The sequence below is a fragment of the Seriola lalandi genome, unplaced genomic scaffold (genome assembly GCF_002814215.2).
Source record: "Seriola lalandi dorsalis isolate HSWRI2012SDOR001 ecotype SW California unplaced genomic scaffold, Sedor1 jcf7180002054956, whole genome shotgun sequence".
Lineage (NCBI taxonomy): Eukaryota > Metazoa > Chordata > Actinopteri > Carangiformes > Carangidae > Seriola > Seriola lalandi.
The window spans coordinates 18,256-19,100 of record NW_019525507.1 but is presented as its reverse complement, the minus strand read 5'-3'; the positions used below and the strand labels follow the sequence as shown (position 1 = coordinate 19,100).

Here is an 845-nt window from a genome sequence, read left to right as displayed (position 1 = left end):
AGTGCAGGGGATCGTTGCTTCAGTGTGTGAACTGCTGATAGTAGCTGTAATAACAGAACAAAAACACACAAACATTTTAATGTGGATCTGGTTCTTGATGACCTGTCTGAACTGGCTTCTCAGCCGCTCCACTGCCAAACTCCACTGACAGATAATACTCACACAGTCGCCACAAGGTGGCTCTCTTCCTGTTTCTGTGAGTGCTGACGGAGCAGCTGTAGCCCAGATCAGAATCTGAGAGTATCAGATAACTCCTGATGTTGAAGAGCAGCTGTTCAGTCTTCTGTCTGGTGGTTTTGTGCTGGAGATTCAAGCTGGATGGAGGGCTGGTGGACCAGGTGAGCTCAGGCTCAGGGTAGATCCCCTCTGAGCTGCAGGTGATCCTGTTTTCTACCTGCTGGAGGTCGACTTGATCAACTGGAGCTGCAAAGAAAAAGGGGATGTTGATGCTGTTCATTTTTAATTAAATAACAAACTTAAAGTTAAAGTTAACAAAGTTAATGGATCTGTGCGTTTCTCATACCGTCCACTTTCAGGTTGATAAATGATTCCTTGTTTCCTCTGATGACGCTGGTGAAGCACTGGTATCTGCCCTGGTCCTGAACCTTGACCCCTGTCAGCTGGAGTGAGGCGTTTCCTCTGGAGATCTGGTCCTTGAACAGTGACGTTCTGTCTCTGAAGCGCTGGACCTGGTATGCGAGCTGGTCTTGGTTGTAGTAGAACGAGTGGACAAGAAAGTCTCCTGCAGTCACCTGAGTCCAGTGTATGACCACATCAGCGCCGCCCTGGAAGCTGCACGGTAAGATGCAGCTCTCCATGACAACACAGGACACCTCAGAGTCTGC

At 48.8% G+C, this 845-nt stretch overlaps 1 protein-coding gene across 1 annotated transcript in view; it reads right to left on the bottom strand.

Moving 5' to 3' along the window:
- The window catches only part of LOC147817444 (CD276 antigen-like), a 3,704-nt gene that overhangs the window by 2,660 nt on the left and 199 nt on the right, over positions 1-845 (bottom strand). The window contains exons 2-3 of the mRNA XM_087170682.1: positions 524-841; positions 163-423 (exon numbers count right to left, since the gene is read on the bottom strand). Coding sequence (XP_087026808.1) covers positions 163-423; positions 524-841 — 579 coding nt within the window. The remainder of the gene's footprint in view (positions 1-162; positions 424-523; positions 842-845) is intronic.